Here is an 18,646-nt window from a genome sequence, read left to right on the forward strand (position 1 = left end):
GTCTCTCTCAGATTCGTGATTGTTACAACATAATATAGAGCGTTTACATGTAGTAACAAAGAAGTTTAAAGAGAATTAAGCGACGAAATCAACGGGCAACACTTACGTTTATACTTTATGCGAAATTCCGCGGTTCTAACGCAGCATTCCTTCCAAGAACATCGCAGCATCCTTTGACATAATTCTTTTCGCGGTGAAATTTGCACGGAGATTCGTCACAACCTGAAACAAAAGCCAATGGAAAGAAGCCGGCTAGCGATCGACGTGAGCGACACGTAGAGAAAAAAAAACCGCCGTTTTCCGCTTGCTGACTACATCAACCGCAGAATGCTGCTTCCATTGTCGGTGAAAGTGCACCTGTACGCGCTCACACCTGCTTCAACGAAGACACTTAGTGGTCGTCGCCGCCGTGTCTCGGCCCGGATTATTCTTGACCTCGTTTTTTATATGCGGAATGAGACACTTCATAGGTGAACTAGCTCCTGACGGTCGAGTTCCAGCGGACACCGCCTCGCTACATACATTTGCACAAGAAGGAAGCGTATGTGAAGCGCAACAATAGCATCGAAACAAGTTCGCTCAAGGTCGTACATAAGACGCCTTTCCATCAAAAATGCATCGTCGAAAAAAAAGTGCAGCGATCGAAATAAATGCTCACTGATTTTTGCATAGGGTAAAAGTGCTGTTTACCGTAACCGGAGTGAAAACTGTTTTAGTCACTGGTGACATTTCACTCATATATGTATCACGAGTTGATAATTGTCCTAAAAAAAGCTGTCCAACTGCAAATGACCAGATTTTGAGTCTAGAAAGCAGCATGTTCGAAGAGCATAAATCAGTTCGGCGAACAATTCTTTTCTGAGTTCAAATGTGAGAGATACCAACACTGGATTGCGTACCCAAATAAATTTTAATCGCATTTTTCATTAAATCCCTTTATACTTTAGATAACCTGTGTGTAAAATCATTGCCTTTGTTTTGTATTCTCCGCTTTGATAAACTTTATTCTGAAAACTGTTCTGCTCACCTCAATAGTTGCAGTGATATTAGTGGATCACCGCGTAGATTTGTCTCCTCAGTACTAATTAGAACGCAACCCGCACATGACCCCGCAGATCAAAACCTAAAAATGTCTAGCCTCGAAGTCAACTGGTTGGTCTTGGCTATGCCATGTGCCATTTCATTCATTTCTGGACATTTAGCGCTTGTCCAGAACGCTTCCAATCCTATGTAGATGTTTCTTTATCCGGACAAAAAGCGGTCGCCCGGTTTTTCAATGTATTGCTCCACAAATGTTTGGTACAGAAATAGAAGAATAGTAAACAATGAATGAAAAATAAGTTAAAAAAATATTATGGAAAAACTATAGCAGAGACCGTACCGTCACTTTCCTTACCAACTTCTCACTGGACATATTGCGCGGTTTGGAGTTAAGAAAAGTGGTGGTACATTTTGCTACAAAATAACTACACAATGAGATTTGTAGGAGGTAATTCCACAATTCACTTGGTCCTTGGTACCTTGTCAAACTAGCTCATACCCACTTACTCCAGTTAAATTATCTGATATGAAAGTTCGGCAAAAACAGATTTTTTTAGCCATCAACTATCGCATATTCACGCTGGGTCACGCGATACACTAGCGATGTTACCATCGGGTTTCCGTCGCACTAGATTTACGCATTGATCCGCTCCTGGACATCAGATGTCACCTTTACTCCTTACATGTTTGCTGTCACAACAGTTGCCAGCGCGACCCGCGATCCGATCGGCGGTTGGAAATGCTTGGCACACAGTAAAAGATGTGGCAGCTGCCGTCTGCAGACATTAACAACCGAAAACAAACGAAATGCGAAAGGACATGCCTTCGTTGTACTAAAAAGCAGAAAATGAGGTGAGAACAAGATCTGCAACCAGTCCGTCGGTCATTCTAAGGATCTGCTTATCATCTCCTGATTTCCTAGTCCACTAGAGCAAAAGATCGCAGAAAGGATAGACACAAAAAGTCTGTTAGCTGAAGCTGCTACCTGTGTTAGCTAGAGATTTCGAAAAAAAAATCCGTCTAGTCGCAAAGCTTTTGAGAGGAAATTCCCAAAAAAAGGTATCTTCGCAAAAAATCTCATGTGAGACTTGAACCGTGTACAGCAAGCGGAAGATATTCTTGACATGGATTCCTAAACTTGGCTCCTGGTCAACGCTAGGTACACGAAGAGTGTGGCAATAATTCAATCCCTACAAACTGAATTTTCTGAGGAAATACACTGGCACCAGAAGAAAGCATTAAACTAGCAAAAAAAACTTTTCCTGGTATTTCGACGATGAACAACGAAGATTTTACGACTATGGACGATCAATAGACGAGAAAACGATGAAAACTACGAAAAAAAAAAACGAAACGAAAACGAAAACGTGCAATAGAGCCTTGCCAGTGCACGCCTTCGCCGAGGAAGCGAAAACGTCACTCCGATACCTTTCTGGACCTTCCCCACAACGATTCTATTCCCTTTAAATCTGAACAGAATATTCTGCTATGAAGTTCGGTCAAAACCTCAAAAGCATCCTGCCAAATACAATATCAGATGGGTAGTGAGTCCATGGATTGAATTCCTGGTCTGTTCGAACATCTGCTGCCACTACTTACGAAGTATATCAATTGCTCCAGGGCTATCCTTAATTTCACGCATAGCTAACAGTCGTACTTTTCTCATCTGTAAACTCAGGATAGGTGACACCTTCAAGATCTTCTAAGAGTAAAACAGTTGAGAGCTTCTAACAAGGAGAGTATTTAGGGCTAAAATGAAAGGATTTTTGCTTAAAGGCATCACTCCGCGAATTTGAGGTGGTATGGATTTCAGGTGGAGTATTCGTATACGGGATCGTAGATTATGGAGAGGAGGGTGATTCTGTCCATTTCTTCCTAATTGCCGTAGAAAACGGTCCGGACGATACGGCTTCGGGCGTTCTGGTGCACTATTTTCCACAAGGAGTTCGACTGGAGTGCGCCAGCCTTGTGCGGCGCCGCATCTTCCGGGCCGTTTTTAACGGCAATTAGGAAGAAATGGACGGAATCACCCTCCTCTTCATAATCTACTATCAACTATAAGAATACTCCATCTGAAATCTGCGACACCTCAGATTCGTGGGTTGATGCCATTAAACGAAATAAAAATCCGGCGAAGGAGTCAGAGGTCTCTCTCCGATAGGTAATCTACAAAAATTTCTGTGCATTAAATTTGCAAAACTCTGTATATATATATATATATATATATATATATATATATAACATCGTTAAATGCGGCCACTATTTCAACAGGTTCAGCAACTTTCAGGTATACATATTTTTCAAGTAAATAATTTCAATGTTTAGTCTCCACAATACACTATCTGAAAAGCGATGCAAATAAATGGAGTTTGAACAAAATTTTGACTAGTAATATAAATGTCAAATGCTGGGAAAGAATCCCCTAACGCTTAATAAAAACTCGTTCTTCAATTCTGTCACAAATTTTGTACGCTCCTGACAGCGATACAATGAGCGGTCGTAACCTGGCTGACATAAATCTTGTATCCCCTCAAATGCTCACAATGAATGGCCGAAAAGTCCAACATGACTATGATTTGGAAAAAAAACAAAAAGTACTGAAAACACCGAAAGAAAATGTCTTCGACGTCACTTCGAAGGAAAAAAATCCAGAAAAAAAGGCAGTGTAGGGTGGAGTACTCAAATAGGCTCTTTTTTCTGGATCTGAACACGTTAGGACAGTCAGGGCCCTAAACCGCAAGCGTTAGTGGATCTATAACATATAGGTTAAAGCTACTAAGAGAAAAAAAAGTAAAAAATAGCTTCAAGAAGCGCGGTAGAGTGCCCCCCCCAACTACATTTTACCAGAAAAAAAAAATTAAAAAAGAAAACTGGAAGCTCACCACGGGACTAAGCAATGACCTAATAATTTCCCAGCTATTTTCAAAAACAATGAGGATTGGCGCGCACCGCCAAGGACCATCGTTGGCGCGAAAAAAAAGTGGGATGGAGCCTTAAATAATATTTACAGTCAAGAATAACGATAATCCGCTATGAAGTAGCAGAAAATTCGCTCTTTTCGCAACTTCCTGCCCAATCGTCCATACCACTACCGTATTCATACCCATATGCAGCTACAAACTCGTCCTTTTGCGCCCGCTGTCATGCCGCAGCGCCCGGTCAATATTCACGAATTGGCTGTACGCGTGGAGCTGGTGCGACTCTACGTGCGGACGTATTCCTCTAGCTCATTCCGGGGATTTTTCTAGTGAGGAATTTAGTACTACACTTGTGTCTTTATCCGCTTGTTGGGTAGAGATTTTCACTTTTGCTCCCTGCGAGTTTGAGAAGCCTCTGTTGTGAGGGGATTGTAAGTTCTCCTTGTTTGATTATTTATTTTTTTCTCCGGATGGTTTCCGCTACACTTTTAAGACATCCTACAAATTATACGTCATTCGTGTGTTCCCCGTTGTTCCTTTAGAATATTAATGACCCATCAAATGGTTGCTTGAAAGTGTGTTCTGCATTGAGACGGTTCATCTCATGGTTAGTTCTCCCCTTCACAGCGTAGGCAATGTATTGTCGATCGTTGGGTGTAGTTTTATCCGTAGAAGAAAGGTGAACACATCACGTGGTTAGAATATCCACGTTTCTTTTTCTTCTTTCCTTGTTTTTCTTTTTTTTTTTCAAGAGTTCATGGCGTGTGAAGCAGCTATTATTCGATTTGTTCTCCTAACTCCCCTACGGTAAGGGTACTGCAGACTTTGCGGTGGAGGGGGACCAAATTTTTGGCTCTGCACTAATTTGGACCAGCTGTTGGAAGCAGTCAGCCAAAAGAAGTGACCACTAGCCACGAATTTATGGAGAAACCCAAAGTTACCAGCCGCAAACTCCGCTGATGGCTTAAAGGCAGCATATCACGAAACTGACGCTTTTGGGGTCTCTCAGGGAAAATACGGAGTTCCATGTGTAGATTACGTCCAGGACCACGACCCACTCAGTTTCCTCTTACACGTCCTGAAAAACGGCGTGAGAACGGCATTTACTCTCCGAGGTACGTTAGAACGCGCTACCTTTGCGTTTCTCTCAGCAAGCTATTCATTGGTTTTACTTGAATAGGCTGCTGAGGAAATCTCATCGATTTTGAACCGCTTGCTCCTTGATGCGACGCATGCACACGAGTGGTGTGTTTTCGCGTAATTCGTAGGGAGAAACGCTGTTTTCTCAGGAAAACTAAGCAGAATTGAGCGAAGCCAGTCGCCTATTCGTAATCCACTCTTGAATCCATGCATTATCCATGACAGATCACAGCGTCGTGAATTTCGTGATACACTGCCTTTAAAGGAGTGTATTGTACATCCACCCATGACATATTCCCCCAAAAAGGGAGAAAAGGTGTCCGTTATTACGGCGGATGCGCGGCGGTCAGCTGCGTTAACATTTCAATATTTGTTACTATTTCGACAACATTCTTTATGAGTTTTCGCACCAATCTCTCTTCAAGAGCGATTGATGTATTAAAAAAAAACATTGTTTTATTTACCGTATTTTGGTAATGATAAACTAATTGGTAATTACTAAAATATATTTGTTAGGATGATGTAATTGTCCTTTTCATTGCTTTTCCGTGTTATGGACACATCCGCAGAAGTGCATAGTTTTGACTCAGGGTATAATCACGTGAACAATCATCATCACTAGCGCTGATCTTTGTTAGTATGAAGAAAACAGGTTTCGATCTTTAAAGAATCGCGCGCGCGACGCTATTTCTGTGCTGTATTTAATCATTCATTAACATTATCGTCAGGCGGATGGTCGCAAGTGATCATTTAACGATTAGTACAAGTTCTTGTTTGTATGGAGGATGACATCATCGTCCAGATCAGGCCCATGTTCGGAATTATTTATTTTCATTAGCGCAAATTAGGGATCATTTGTTTCATTGAGTATTTGTCGGAAGCGAAATATCAAATCGCAGCAGATTCACAAAGAGTTTGTAAGTGTGCGGTTAAATAAGGGGATTCGGCAGATAATTGCATTCTAAAAAAAACTTTGAACAATTCAAAAAGTTAAAAATTAAACTAGACTAAAGCTGAGTCTGGATCTGGAGTCCGATCTTTGCGGTTCTAGTATTCGTTTTATGCTGCTTTGACGTGAACAAATCAATATCACATGAACGAGTAACTTTCTTCCTCTTACTCGATAACACTGTTGAAAAATACGGAATTATTTACTAATTAGCTCTCTAACCGAAATTACAGCGACCCTTAAAGAATCCTGATTGGTTCGATGTATGTACAGCAGGTGAGAAAAGTGCTTCATCCGACTTAACCAACCCATTCACTTCTGTTAGAACGTCTTGATTTTTGTACATTTTCTTAAAGAGATTTTATAGATTTAGATTTAGATTTGTTGATTTTTTTCCATTGGAAGCTGGGAAGAAATGTAATTCTGAACGTTTCTTGCCAGCTTTCAATGGTCTTGCATACGAATATTTGCTGTTAGCCACTTGAAACATCCGCATAAGTGTTGTTCAGATATGTACATAAGTATGGACCGTTCAGCGTTCCGCAACGCGGTTGTTCTGATACGAGTGAGTGAATGGATCAGGCGTAGAGCGAGTGAGGGTCGATTTGTTCATTAATTTTGCAATCTTCGATGAGTTTCTGTTCAAAAGAGTAACTATCGCAAGAAAAATCTGCTGCACTGACAAAAAAATAATTACCATGTTTTCTTAAATAAGTGATTTCTGATGCGTTTTTCACTTTTTCTTAGTTTTGCTACGATACAAATGTGTTAATGACAGATAATGTTCTCATCCATTCAAATAGACAATTTTTAACCTGCCCTATTACATGTGCGAAAGGAATTTTCTCAGAAAATAGGCAGAAAGACTCTAGTTTTTGTCTGAAAATGTGTTAGATTAGCAGACAAAGGTGTTGTCTGGAACGTAGCCTTCGATTTTCACAGCACTTTCTTTCCATTTTTCAGAGAATGATTAATTCCGTCTTTTGATTGCCACCGGAAAAAGTCTGACTTGAAATTTTCTTTCTGCCATGCCCAATCCTGCTCTGGTTCTCCGTAAAGATATTTCATTGATAAAGTTGAGAATTACTAGTTTTAATCAGTATCACGCTTCAACGATAAGTTCAGTAACCGGTAGGTTAGAAGCACGGATTTCTCGCAAATATATGTCTGGAATTTTCTGACGGATTCGTCAATGAGTGAACTGAAGGAGACACCAGAAATGACATAAAACATCTCAATCATCACTCTGAATTCTTCACGGTTGTTCAGTGAATGTCGCTTCGACTTTTCGGAATATCCATTCTCGAAAATATTTTACTCGTACCCAGTATGCATTGTTCCCCTTCTGTCTGTTTGGATTCTTCATTCCATTACGTAAGGCAGAGAAAGTTGCTGAAAGGAATACAAAAGGAAAGAAAAAACTATAAGACCTCGTTCGAAATAAAAATTTCTAAAAGTTAGGAGGTAGTGGCATTCATTACGATCAGTGCTAATCGGCAATGCCGTCTTTACCTTGGGCTCTCCTTACTCACTTCGCACGGAAGTACAATTTTTTCACTTTTTTGCCATTTAACTCTTGAAATGGACTGACAGAGGTTATTACGCTGCTTTCACATTACACTTCTCAAACGCTGCTCACCGTAGATTAAATATTTTATACAAATATCATCCATCATGGTTAATGTCGTAAATAATAGTCATCGTATCACCATTAAATGTCAGAAATTACTGGGAGCTTGCAAGGTTTTACTGCCATTAAGGCGTAAGTGGTATTATGTATGTGAGTGTTGGCGGGAGAAGTTCAACGCCATTCACGCGCCTTTTTTCAGGACGATTTGGGGAATTCAATGGAACCAGGCTCATACTCGTAACCTACACCGCGAGTTCTATACCGACCCATAAAACTCCGATCGCCAGTTTCGTGATACGCTGTTAAACAAGCAATTTGAAGAATAAAAACAGGTCCCATCTGGAATTGGCGTCGTCAGTTTTCGAAGGCAGTGTTACGAAATCAACGACGTTAGGAACTCTCCAGGAATACAGAGGGGCGGATGTAGTTCGAGATTGTGGATGGATTCTTCGCATTCTTTCTAGTAACCTGGAAGAAGACATCTGGTAATCTTGTCTATGCGATTCTGCTGCCCTGCCAACTTATTATGCACCAGAACGCGGACAACTCCAAAGTATTAGAAAAAAAAAAACTCAAATGGATTTGCGGTAGCCATCCACCAGCACGTCGTATATGCGTTGCGGATTGCTCCTGTTCTACTATCTTATTATTGTTATTCGTAATAGGTTGCATCGCTGGGGAGATGGGCTTTTTCTGACGCCTCTTTCTGGATTACTAAGGGAATTATCACGTATATCATACTTGTACCCCTATCTATTCGTTTACAATTTCGTTTTTCTCAACATCGTCAATTTCGTGATGCACATTGCCTTTAATTATTTCTCTTTGTGGTTCTCTGTATATCGCCATGTTCTATTCGGTTGTTGATTAGGTTTTTACCCTGTAATTTTTTCTCCTCCAGATACATCAATTGACAGCCGCACCGCACCGATTCCTGGTCTACGACGAATAATGTCTCAGATGAGTGATGATGAGCTCGTTTCTCAAAGGAATAAACTCGAGAAGGAAGTTTATGCCCTTGGAGTCGTGATTAATGAATATTTCCTTACAAGTCAACTGTGCAGTAGCTATGAGTGAGTTTTCCTTAAGACAATCCGACGTTTTGATGACTCTAATTCTCAGAATTTCCTTGAGAGATTACTATCTTTCAAGAAAATTCTGGGAATTAGAGTCATCTTTCCCATCCGACGTTTTCCATCGATTAATTAAGGGAAAAGAAGTGCGATGTTTTTTTCAATGTAATTTCCGCCTGACTATTTTAATTACTACTTGGTATCGATCACTTCATTATACTATTGCAAACTTTTTTCTCTCATTCTTGCATCTCTGCTACAAATCCACTGCATAGTACTCTTGAAAGAGTCAAGGATAATCTGCTCTCTCTTTGAAAACAATGTTCGGCACAAAACAACCTGATGTTTGGTGCAATTGCGCAGGCGGCTGCGCTCGAAGTTGCGTTTTTGTGCAAGCGATTGCGATCGGGGCGGGACCATCGCTTGCTGCAATCGAACGGCAGAGATGAGTTTGGCACCTGCTAGGCAACTACACCAGGCCTCAAGTGGTTTCGACCCCACCCCAGTACATCGTTTTTGTTAGTATTACATCTATATTCATTGAAACACCCAATCACTAGGACACTATACTGTACGGCTGTGACACTCTGGGGTATCGCGTTTATACGCTTCCTTGTCTACTGATGTGCGGATAAATTTAGTCTAAATACATGGTTGTCTTTTATATACGTAGATTTATAATCAGATTAGTAGGTGTTCCTTTTTTATTTCTCTTTCACTCATTTCTATAACTCTGTTTGCTGCTAATTCTGAAGTTTCATTACTGGATCTTATTGAATTACCACCCAAATATTTATAGGACTCTTAAATTCAAGGACTACCTTCTATTGGCTCATAATGTCATCGTTTTTTAAGTGAAATAAATAGCACGCCACTTGTAAAGCGTGTCCGAGAATTGGGATATAGTTCCATCGATGAGATGTTGACGAATTCTGGCTACTTCACCTCCGCAGTAATTCGATCTAAGAAACACTATAAAGCCGAGTAAGCTCCACGTTTCCACTTTTTCTATTCACTTGAAAAACAGGTAATATCCTAGACTATTTACTTTCACCATTTCGTTCGTCTTAATATTCAGAATCAAAGCTGGAAACAAGGCAACCCAAGATCTGTCTTCGCTCGTTTGTCGTCAAGCTAAAAAGAAAAAGCATAAAGGAACTAAGATGAATACTAGTTCCAGACAATACTTTGTTCGCAACAATTTTCAGTCTCATTCCTTCCACGGACGAACAACTGTAGGTTTTTAAGTGTTATTACATTGCGCACTCTACAGTTGATAATTACGTACAGGCTTTTGGAGCAGGTTTCCATCGTCCGATGTTTAAACCGTTTTCTCCGAAAAAGGTGAGTAAACTGCTATTTTTGACTTTGTATTTCCTTGAGATTAGACTTTAATAATTTTATTTCCGATTTCTTTTATTTAATATTCTTATTCATCCTGTCTAAGAACAGAAATTAAGTTGCGGAAGTGCGAAAGTTCGACTTTCCTTGAATCTTGGCATAGAGATTGCAACTTGTCGTTTGTACTGATCTTTGTACATTATGTCCCTTTTCATCTGTGATCTCGATTGTCTATTGTCTTCCTAATTGTGCTGTTTGTTTGTCTTAGTGGTAAAGTGTTACGATGACACCCACTAGTCATATTTTGAGGTATTTTGTATCTTTCTATTTCTATGTATGTTTCTTTTAGTTGGGTATTATTTTGCTTAGCAGGTCTGCTGAAATCTGCCACCCATTTACTTGTACTATGATTGACGAGCAAATCTTCCTTGTTCAATTTCCGTCTGGGATTTTCTTTGATGAACATTCCAATTTCCGTCCCTTCTTATCTTCTCTGTCGGTAAATCATGTATGCTTTCGATGTACCACTAAACGCAATGCAGAATTCGGACCCATAGAACAATTTCGACGTTAAGACAGAATGAAACAGTAAATCATTCATTTTAATCGGATTATTACCTCACATCACCTCGATAACTTTCATCTCCTAGGATTCGCCTAATCCTAAATTCTGTAGACATTTATTTTATGCGTGGAGCGTCCTATATCTAACCATCCTATATCAAGAACGAAATTACTAAAGGTACAAGACGTGTGGCAGTCGTAGAATTAACATCAATTAGGGTTGTTTATTGCAATTCTCGACTCTCGTCTCTTGCTGCTGAACATCGGAACGAAAATTTGAAGGTACTATCGTTTAGGAACTAGAATACAATGCTCTGTGGGAAGAAAATGGAGAACCTTCCCCCACTCCTGGTCCTAATAAGGGTTTCAATCTCTCGCGGAGTTCTTGCATTGCTGCGAATCAGCCACGGAACAATAATGATGCAGAGACTTGGGAAACCGCGGTACTTTCCTTTTTTTTCAAAGTATATCAAACTTCTTGTATTCCCACAACTGTTTTTTTTCAAGAAAGCGTTCGTAGAGAAGAATGCATCTTAAGGTTTCTTTCCTTGTGATACGTGCCGCTTTGGACTGGAAATCCCATAGCTTTTCCCCTTCTTTCTTGATGTTTTTTCAAGTAAAATTTTGGTTTTGAAGGATTCATGTCCACGATCGATGATGGCCGACAGTTACAAAAATGGCGTAGACTCTTCATTTCTTAGCAGAAGAAAGAAAGACGCTTTGTCTTCGGTAAGGAGCTCGACTAGCACTGAATCGTCCTTGTTTTCCACCGAAGACTGTCGCAATAATTCTCGCGTGAACTCGAAAATGGTCGATCCTGCTTCATGTTACTCGCCGGTGAGCTTGTATTTTTATTCGTATATTGCATTTAATTAGAACTGCTAATTATTTGGAAATGACACCAAAAGTTATGTATTTCTATAGTTCTACGAGGTTTAGGTTCTTTGTGACAGCTGAACTGTTGCAGACCGGGGAATAGAAGGGTCATTTGGGGTTGCCCCAAAGTCGACCGACTCGTACTAGTTAGCTTTTTTTGTACTGGTTTTTTGTTTTTTTTTTGTGCTAAAAATATGACTTTAGAGGTCGTCCACAAAAATAAACTCAAATGTGTTCTAGTGCTGGTACTGCCAAAATAAAGTAAATTAAAATTGTAATTGTAATTGCTCAAATTGTGATTGTCTAACTTAGTTTTCACTGCTCTAGTTAGTCCACCGTCAAAATTCCGATTTCAGCAGAGTCATCGGTTTGGACATATAGTAGTGGTCAAAACGAAATAAAGCCCGGTGCATTTGTGTAAGCGCTTGAGTCAGTGCAGTGGGTTAGGATCGAGAGGGGACCTTTGCTAGCACCATTTTTCGCTGGTCCCACCTCGATTCCTACCGCGTCCTTCGAGCGCAGACGCTCACGCTATTGAACCAATTATGCCAATTTTAATAGTTAATAAATTCCATGAAATGCTTCCAAACTCAGAGAATTCTAAGTTGAAGATGTATAACCGTTGTATAAGTATATTAGGTTGAGGAACAATTGATTGTTTTGCTTACATTTAAAAATACACACGGAATCATTTGCTTATCGTATCTAATCAAGTTGCTAGGGCCATCAAAGCTTTTTGCGAGAAGTGTTGTGTATGGATGAGGCGTGAAAAATTCAAAAAAAAAAACACGCCCACGTCTGCGATTCGTCGAAAATCGGACGTCGCCATAGGCATTTCATTCGACGAATCGCAAGCGGGGGTGGCTCATTGCAGAAGAGGAAGTCGCAAGGAACCACATTCCGGAACCATCTGTTTACAGTGACGCAGGGAGAGATGAGCGGAACCACCCTTGTATTAATAATCTACGACCCGATCTAGGTATACTCCAACGAAAATCCATACAACGCCATCCATACAATGTGGTGATGCCTTTAAGGAAAGACCTTTGTCGTCGCAGTCAACACAAGAAAAAACAGAACGTGTCGATTACTGTCGAATACTGCTCGTGGTCGGCGAACCCGTTATTGTACCACTATTCATAGCTTTTCTTTGCAGGCTGCTGGTGTCCATCGTTTCATCACAGCGCTTCGTAGTTGTGGTGGAACTGCAACCGCGGATTTACTCAGAAAAAAGTACAGAGACCTTTACAAGGTTGAATTGGACAAGCATGAGCTGAAGAAGTACTTTGGCGTGACTTCTTCACGAAAAATGGTCGAAACCTTTCTGCCGGATCTCGTTAGTGACGCTGGAAATATTTTCCTTTAATTTCCTCTTGTACATTAAAGCAAGTTGTTTTGTTCATGCTTGTTTTCTTTATCTGGTTCTCATTCAAAGAATAGAACCTCGTTTTTCTCAATTTCTCTTTTAAGGTTGAAATTACAATGATAAGAGGATCTGGAGTACGCTGTTACAAGCTTCTAGAAATGCGATCAGAGCTACCGCCGAGACATCCACCATCAATTTCTGAGCTATACGATCGCCTTATAAGCATTATGATAGAGAAGGAACCTGAGCCTGTCCACGTACGTTTATTTACAGTCGTTAGAATTCCACATCACATAGAGTTCGTTTCGCTGTGTTCCAAAGCCGTGTAAAGCCCATAAATACTTTCAGATAGATGCATAAATAATTTTTCTGTTCCTGTATTGCTCTCCCATGCAAAATGTTGAATTTTAACAGGATTCCATTGGTTTTAAGCCTTGGAATCTAAGAGACGTTTTCCATAATTGAAATGAGAATTCATACTTAAACGTAGGACGCTTTCAAAAATTGTGCAAGATCACGCATGACACACAACAAATGTTCATAGTCGAACCATCACTCTATTTGATTTTGCACACCAAGAACTATATTCTTTCAGCTCGACTCGATTACGAATCTTTATTCTGAGAAATATGGCGTCAAGCTAGATCCAAAAGCTGAGTATCTGATGACGTGGAAGGAACTGGTGCTGGAGAAGTTCGCCGGCTCTATTCAGCTCGATATGCGAGGGGTATTTAATAGGTTGCTAGAATGTAGTGAAAGTTTTCGATACTACTTATTTTAGTTCATTCATCTGAATATGGAAGATCCTCGTCTGAAGCAAATGGTGATGAAAAAACGGGTTGAAGCTTCTTTGGAAGCTGATATAGGCAGCGGTTAGTTCAACGAAATAAAGGTTTATTGCGATGCTAACATTACTTTTTTCGCAACAAATACATAATTTGTTGAAGCAATGCTAAAAAGTCTACACATTGTACAAAGACGTACGAAACATTTGGAAGTTTCTTGGCATTTGCAAAAAAAAACTGTGATTAACATTTGTATGACCTCGGGAGGGAAGTATCCACTGTCTCCATAACAAAAGTAGATGAATATTGGTAATACCGATATGCGATATCGTACACCGACAAAAGCCACTCTCAAACACTCCCGTAAGCGGTTTTTTGTCGCATTTTAGAGAATGTGCGTGATAAATTTGCAGCAATCCTAATAAAATTGATCATCGTGTCGCGGAAATATCGTCTACGGGCCATGCATATTCGTGGTCAGCATCGTAGAATATCCCGAATGGACCAGGTTCTCTCCAATTCCGTGCAAAGAGTTCCAAGAAAATCGTTGATTGCTTCAAAAAACGTTTCACTTCTTTGTCTACCCGGGATCTTCATTACTGCTTGATACAACGCTATCGAGCATGTTGTTCCGTTACTCCCTTCAAAAGTCCTTTCGTAGATTTAATTACGCACAAGAGACTATCCTTTTTATCCTTCCAACTAGGAACTACATCCCAATATTCCGCCAGTGCGATGAACTGTGAAAATTTATTAAGCATCACATTGAAAAAGATTTATTTACAAACATTTGAGGTTGACATTTCCAAGTGTACGTGGTAATTTGCGTCAAAACAACGGAGGAAAAAAAACAAAATTGCGCTTTGTATAATATTTTAGTATAATGTGGTTAGAGTGTTGTTCCAGACTCTTTTGATTCGTGCAATTCGTCTCTAAGTGATTTATCCACGGAGGATCAAGATATACGTGTGAGTGTCGGTTTAAGTACGAATTCAGTATCCGGACTGAAAATTGTAGTGGGTAACTGTTCAGACGACGAACTCTCGAATGACCGAGCCGAAGACAAATGACCGTACAGCGGGTTGGTACAGAGAACTGTTAGAACAGCAGTGCAGCATTTTAGACTAGAGTTGACTTGGGCAAATTATCGCTTTCTTTAGTTTATGTTGACATGAGCCACCGATCACAGCGAAAAATTCAGGAATTCGAGGACGAATCGTTTGAAAGGACCTTTGACCGCAACTTGAGGGTTGGTCCAAAAACTTTTTTATTCGTTTTTATTCGTTCTTGCTCTGAATCGCAATGGCTGTATATTTTGCAGATTTCTCGATCATTTCATGGCCGGTCAAAAGTTACAGCGTATTATGGTGATGAAGAATTGAGTGATATCGCAGGAACCGATGCACACAGTGAGAGAAAGAAGGTAGATGTCGTTGATTGGCTTCCAGAATTGCTGAACAATGTGAATTCGCTCTCAAACGGCTCTTCGCTCAGCAAACACGTTCGAAGTTATGAATTGAGACCATTTATGCATAAATAGACTATCACAAAATTTTTTTAGTAGTGTTATCTGACCGCGTTTCTTTTCTCTTTGATATATTCATTTCCAAGAAACCTATATTTATTTATATTCAAACCCTAGCTTCTAGAAAATATAATCTTTTGATGATGTCAAGAGGTGATATTCCATTCATCTAATTATGTTACTGTTCTTTTTGAACCGTAACAAATCCGGCTCACTTCTGCAACGAATATCAATATCTCACTTACCATTTTTCATGGTGACCACCTATTGTCTGGATTGCTCTGCTGACATTTTTGAAACTTTTTGATTGGCACCAGTTTAATTATTTTGTGCCTGTTGACTTATGGTATTTACAGCCTGGTTTACGCATCACGTTCTCCGTACCATCTGAGCCCAACGAATCTACGACGAATCATCAACGTTTTGCAACATGTAATGCATCATTAAATGAACATACATCATCTTCATCGATGCCAAAACTAAAAACAACTGTTCCTCCACCCCTTGGCACTTTTTCATCCGGTTTGGTACAGGTTTGTTCTTTTCTTTTTCTTCCTCAACCTATAAAACTACGTTTAATCCTATTATATTTGCTAGCCGCAAACATCGGGAGCACGGCAGCGCTTGGAGAAAACTTTTGCATCGGTCGGAAGTTTCTTTCGGCGTAGTGGAGTACATGCAACGACTAGAGAGGTAGAATTGGAATTCTCACCAAGTAAAACTTGTTATCGAGCCTGCTATCAACATTTGATACTGTACTATGACAGCCAGGATCCGTGACGTATTTCCAGAACTCATATCCTGCAATATGGTCGGATGCGTTTGTTCCTGTACAGACTTGAAGACCAGCAGGATTTCTTTGAAAAATTGAAATCAAATCAAGGGGAAATTAAAACTATGTGAATTCTGTTCATAACTGCAGAACAGTACTCTAATAATAGTTCATGCTGAAAATTTCTCAAAGCAGAGAAAGGGAGGGAGAGGGGAAGGTAGAGGGGGGACTCAGAGCTCTTTTTCTCTCTTTTAAAAATAGTTCTTCGACTTTCCCAAAAAGTGCTACAGCAGTTGCTACAGCGGATTCAAGTTTTCGTACCGTTTCATGGGAAATTGTTTTCTTCAGGCGGAGCCATCTGCGAGTAGTGTCCGTTTGCATAGCGGCACTGTTCCAATGGACAAAAAAGTTCAGGAGAAATGCTCAAGATATCCAGGTGCCCACTTAAATCTCTTTCTCTAATTCTCCATTCGTAATTTTTTATTTTAAACAACACTATCCTACCTAATTTGTTGATTAGCCGAGAAGTAAACATTTTGTGAGATTATGTTAATTATGTGAAAACTGCTAATATGATTGCAAATTTCTATTTGTAGGGAAAGAAAATTTAGCACTGAAAGCAGAAAAGGATGTGGAATGCGCACACCCATATTTTAACGTCCACGTAAAATCAGCAGCTGGAGAAGCCCGCTCAATCGCTGCACAGAAGGGGTACGTTTCTCCTTATAGGAATAATAACTTCAGTTTCTTACCTGTTTAGCATTTTTTAGCATTACTGATGAGTTGTCACTGTGTTTAGTTGTGTTCGAATATGCCTCTGATTTGGGTAAATAGCTTTTCCTAATGAATGTTTTTAACTGAAAAAAGTCCATTAGGAGGTGAAAGACAGTCATGGTCCTTTGCTCAGATCGTTTTACTCCATTAAAAGGATTTTTTTATTATACGCTTATTTCAGGTTAGTCATAAAGTAAAACATGCTACGAACGCCAAAACTGAAGGTTTATCTCCTATCGTTGGATATTCTGTCGTGTCCCTGTTTTCTTCTGGATTTTGGAGCAAAACCATCCAGAGAGGAGAGAATAAGCTAGTTTTATGGATTTTTCGCAATGTTTTGTCATTCATAGCTAATTCCGTTGGGCACTCTTTTGCTATGCTGTCACGTAGATGCCAATATATTCCTACCAACAGTCTTTTTTGGTTGGTTCTTTCTTATTTCTAAGTCACCGCAATGATTTATCCAGAAACAATCGAAGTTGGTCAAACGAAATCACCCAGTTATTTGAAACCGGTTTTTTTTTCTCTTGCTTAATGAGAACAAAAGATTTCTCGCGTAATAGCCACCTCATCATATATTTGTCAAAGTTGTTTGTATTTATTATGTGAATAAATAGTTCATAATGTTTCAACCATGCAAATATCATAGCCATCATAATCCGTGATTCCCAAAAAAAAAAATGAGGTGAGCACTAATGGGTCGCGAAGGAGACGTAAAGTCGAAGGCAGGATGTGCACCCACAGACGCTGCCCTAGGTTACGATTCGTCGAGTAGTTTCCATGATCCGTGGTTTCTATGTCGTTCGTTCAAAGTAGATGCATTTTGTTTTTGTTTTTTTTTTTTCGTTTGATGAGGATAAAATTATCAGAAAGTGGTCCGATCTTTGAAGAAGTTACATATTCTGATTGTGATTCCGTTTATATTTGAGAATATCATTTCATTCTACTCTTATTTGTAATTATTAGACTTTGCATTGGATAAGTCAATGATTGTGTAAGATATAAATCCAGTCACTTATCATAATTTAGATTCAGTACATCCCAGTAGGAGTACCTCAATTATACCTGCATAAGAGAAGCCTTTGCTAAATTCAAATGGACATATTTTGTTTTCAAAGTTTAAAAACAACATAACTTCGATGATTAACACCTCCTCCATTTTGTCATCTTGATGTTTACACTGCCTTTTCCAACATTTAGCAAAAATTGGGCATAAGATTCTGTTTATTCACAAATATTGTACTTGCGAGTAATGTTGGCACTACAGAAGTTCTCGAGGGTGAATATGGATTAAATTTGCCGTGTGGAATGTTATGCTGTGTAATACGACATAAAAACTGTGGCTTTGTATTCGTCACCGCTGTCTACAACGTCAATATTTCTGTTGCTTTTTCTTCCTGGCCGTTCTGTGGTCACCAGACACCCGTGGTGCTTTGAAAAACCACCACTGTACATAGTTATAGCCAGGTCAAAACGACACGAAGCTCGGTGCAGTTACGAAAGCGGCGCGATGGTTGGATAGATGTGGGACCATGGCGAACTGCAACGTTAATTGTGGCAAGAAGGGTCCCACCTCGATCTCAACCGCTACGCTCCACCGCACCGCTTCGAGCGCAGCCACTTAGGCTGCCTACAGAGTTCAGAACCGCCCGGGCGCACGGTTTCGCGCCTCTGCGGTTTTGGTGGTTATTGACTATTCACAAAACCACCAAAACCGCAGAGCCGCCGAACCGCGCGCCCGTGCCTCTCTGAACTCTGCCGGCAGCTTATGCAACTGCAATGAACTTCAGATAGTTTAGAAATGTCAGATAGATCGTACTGTATGATCTTTTAGGATATTTTTCGCGTCAGAATTGAGTTCACTTATTTAGTGGGGCACTCAACTGCTGTCT

At 40.0% G+C, this 18,646-nt stretch overlaps 2 protein-coding genes across 3 annotated transcripts; one reads left to right on the top strand and one right to left on the bottom strand.

Annotated features, from left to right (window-relative positions):
* Positions 1 to 215: 215 nt before the first annotated feature.
* RB195_012322 (uncharacterized protein) lies at positions 216 to 2,707 on the bottom strand (the record flags this gene model as incomplete). Its single annotated transcript, XM_064194127.1, has 4 exons — positions 216 to 222; positions 1,028 to 1,081; positions 1,621 to 1,693; positions 2,641 to 2,707. 4 exons carry the CDS (start codon positions 2,705 to 2,707, stop codon positions 216 to 218), a joined length of 201 nt encoding a protein of 66 aa, XP_064051710.1.
* A 4,369-nt stretch (positions 2,708 to 7,076) lies between these two features.
* RB195_012323 (uncharacterized protein) lies at positions 7,077 to 16,951 on the top strand (the record flags this gene model as incomplete). 2 transcript variants are annotated; one of them, XM_064194128.1, is made up of 20 exons in its annotated part: positions 7,077 to 7,179; positions 8,580 to 8,751; positions 9,607 to 9,735; positions 9,830 to 9,986; positions 10,042 to 10,095; positions 10,953 to 11,099; positions 11,293 to 11,493; positions 12,689 to 12,868; positions 13,003 to 13,155; positions 13,494 to 13,625; positions 13,680 to 13,770; positions 14,590 to 14,651; positions 14,716 to 14,764; positions 14,844 to 14,932; positions 15,005 to 15,106; positions 15,565 to 15,741; positions 15,806 to 15,901; positions 16,329 to 16,416; positions 16,577 to 16,691; positions 16,936 to 16,951. In XM_064194128.1, the coding sequence occupies 20 exons, from the start codon at positions 7,077 to 7,079 to the stop codon at positions 16,949 to 16,951; spliced, it is 2,313 nt and encodes a 770-aa protein (XP_064051711.1). The 2 variants fall into 2 exon arrangements, with proteins under 2 accessions (XP_064051711.1, XP_013296715.2); XM_013441261.2 differs by lacking the exon at positions 7,077 to 7,179 and having other exon boundaries at positions 8,639 to 8,751.
* Positions 16,952 to 18,646: the final 1,695 nt, after the last annotated feature.

The sequence above is a fragment of the Necator americanus genome, chromosome III (genome assembly GCF_031761385.1).
Source record: "Necator americanus strain Aroian chromosome III, whole genome shotgun sequence".
Classification (NCBI taxonomy): Eukaryota; Metazoa; Nematoda; class Chromadorea; order Rhabditida; family Ancylostomatidae; genus Necator; species Necator americanus.